This window comes from Otolemur garnettii, unplaced genomic scaffold (assembly GCF_000181295.1).
Source record: "Otolemur garnettii isolate 467f Iridium unplaced genomic scaffold, OtoGar3 scaffold00067, whole genome shotgun sequence".
Lineage (NCBI taxonomy): Eukaryota > Metazoa > Chordata > Mammalia > Primates > Galagidae > Otolemur > Otolemur garnettii.
Window position 1 is genome coordinate 9250683 of NW_003852462.1, and position 2584 is coordinate 9253266.

At 49.8% G+C, this 2584-nt stretch overlaps 1 protein-coding gene and 1 pseudogene across 1 annotated transcript in view; one reads left to right on the top strand and one right to left on the bottom strand.

Moving 5' to 3' along the window:
* Positions 1-2155, top strand: part of LOC100959763 (PRAME family member 12-like) — a 4687-nt gene extending 2532 nt beyond the window's left edge. Inside the window, exon 3 of the mRNA XM_003793353.2 lies at positions 1597-2155. Within this exon, the coding sequence (XP_003793401.2) occupies positions 1597-2155 (559 nt within the window). The remainder of the gene's footprint in view (positions 1-1596) is intronic.
* LOC100964571 lies at positions 514-1136 on the bottom strand (annotated as a pseudogene).
* Positions 2156-2584: the final 429 nt, after the last annotated feature.

Genomic DNA, 2584 nt, shown 5'->3' on the forward strand with positions numbered 1-2584 from the left:
TTTTTTGGGTGCAGCCATCATTGTTTGGCGGGCCTGGGCTGGATTTGAACCTGCCAGTCCAGGTGTATATGGCTGGTGCCTTAGCCACTTGAGCCACAGGCACCAAGCCAAAACTATATTTTTTAATTCATCCAACAAGAAGCTATAACTTTATTAATGATAGAAACAGTACAAATTTCAAACCAAGCTGCAGTTACTGTTTTATTTTTATTTTTTTGAGACAGTTTCTTACAATGTCACCTTTGGTAGAGTGCCTTGGTGTCACAACTCACAGCAACCTGAAACTCTTGGGCTTAAGCAAGTCTCTGCCTCAGTCTCCTAAGCAGGTGGAACTATAGGTGCTCGATGGCTATTTTTGGTTGCAATTTTCATTGTTTAGTTGGCCCAGGTTGGTTTGAACCCGCCAGGCTTGGTGTATGTGGCTGACGCTATAACCACTGTCCTACAGGCACCAAGCCTGCAGTTACTATTTTGAAGTACCAAAAATGTCCCGAAAGTTTTTTTGATGGTTGGTTACATTGTTAGTTCCATAATAGCATTTCCAATATCATTGTTTTTCTTCCCAGCTAGACTGCCTTTGCTCTCGACACATTTGCTTGTGATGTGACCCATTCTATTTCCTTAACTTCCATGCCTGTGTCATCAACCTCTTCCTCCTCACTCTCTTCTTGTACAGTTGGAGTCTGTGTTTTCCTGAATGTTTGAAACAGCTTCACCTTGAACCTTGAATTTCTCAGCAGCTGCTAGCTTTGTCTGCTGAGATAAATCCTCGATCTTGGCTTAGCTGGGCTCTTGTAGACATCTGGTTTTGTGATGACAAAGAGGATATTCTTAGATTTCCGGATAGTGAGTGTAGTAACCCCTGTAACTTGTCCAAGACCCAGTTTGGGCATAGCCTTCCGTGCCTTCTGTTCACTCCGACTCTGTTTTGCTTTACTGACTGGTGCTTCATGGGTCTCAGCTGCCGCTGCCGCTGCCAGCTGCGCTTACTGTGTGCTTGCCTGTGTGGAGTCTTGCTCCTCTAGCTCTGGTACTGATTCATCGCTGTCAGATTCTGTTCCAGGTCCTGTCTCAGCCTGAGGCTGTGGCAACTCCTGCTCTGTAGCAGGGAAGGTTTCTGTGGCTTCCCCAGGCATGTTGGGCAGGGAACGTGGAACCAAGATGGTGGCAGAAAAACAGGAGTGAAGAACTATTAAGAGTGAGAGGTCAATGCTGAGGAATCAGACATGCTGGTGACTCTGCAGCCACCTGCAACCCCAGCTGATGCTGCTGGATCTTGCCCAGCTGTGTCTGTTATGCGGGTCTCCTGCTAGGCTCCTGTGGCCGAATAATGTGGGGATTTGTCAGCAAATGGGAAAGGGAGTCTCAGAGATTCTGTGGACTTGAGTGAGTTGCTTGAGTGATGGAGAACTCAGCCTAAAATGGGACCAGAATGACCACAGCCTTCAGCAGACATCATCTTGGGTGCTGTCCATCATCAGATGATCAACAGAATGAGTTTGGGTTTGGGCAAAATTCCTACCTTGAAGTCCTTCCCTACTGCCCTCCACTCACTGCTACCATTCCCCAGAACTAACTTCTTACTCTGCGTTCCAGGTGCCTCAAGACCCCGTTGGAGACCCTCTCAATAATCCGCTGTCCGCTTTTAGAATCAGACCTGAGCCATCTGTCTTGGTGCCCGACCCTCACTGAACTAAAGCACCTGGTCTTGTCTAAAGTGAGACTGACCGATTTCAGCCCTGAGCCCCTTCAACTTCTCCTGGAGAGAGTCGCTGCCACTCTGCAGACCCTGGACCTGGAGGACTGTGGGATCTCGGATGCCCAACTCAGAGTCATCTTGCCTAGCCTGAGCCGCTGCTCCCAGCTCACCACCTTCAGCTTCTGCGGGAACCAGATCTTCATGCCAGCCCTGGAGGACCTGTTACGCCACACTGTCAGGCTGAGCAAGTTTAACATAGGGCAGTACCCTGTGCCTCTGGAGAGCTATGATGCTTGGGGAGTTTTCCATCAGGAAATCCTTGCTCAATTTGCAGCTAAGCTGAGGCGGACACTGAGTGATTTGCAGTTGAAGAGGATCTTCTTTGGCACAGTCCCCTGTCCTGAGTGTGGCAACGGAGCCCTCTATGACCTGGACATGGTTCGGCATTGTTGCTGAATGACCGTCTAGTTTGGGCGGATGCACCACACTCTGCTGTGCCCTTGGAAGCTGAAACCTGGGACTTCAGTGCATCCTAAAGAGAGCACCGAACCCAGCATTGTAGACACCTGCCCAGTGGGAATGGGAAAGGGACAGTGATGCAGCAGGGGGAAGGACCTGGGGTAAAGGCTGACCTCGGGAGCCATTGGGACCTGTGGGGACATGGGTCCTAGAGAGTCAGAAATAGGAATCAGGGCTTGGGCCTATATAGCTCAATTGGCTAAGGTGGCATACACATACACCAGAGCAGGAGGGTTCAAATCCAGCCCGGGCTTGCTGAACAACAATGACAACTATAACCAAAAAATAGCCAGGCGTTGTGCGTTGTGGCAGGTGCCTGTAGTCCCAGCTACTCGGGAGGCTGAGGCAAGAGAATCGCTTAAGCCC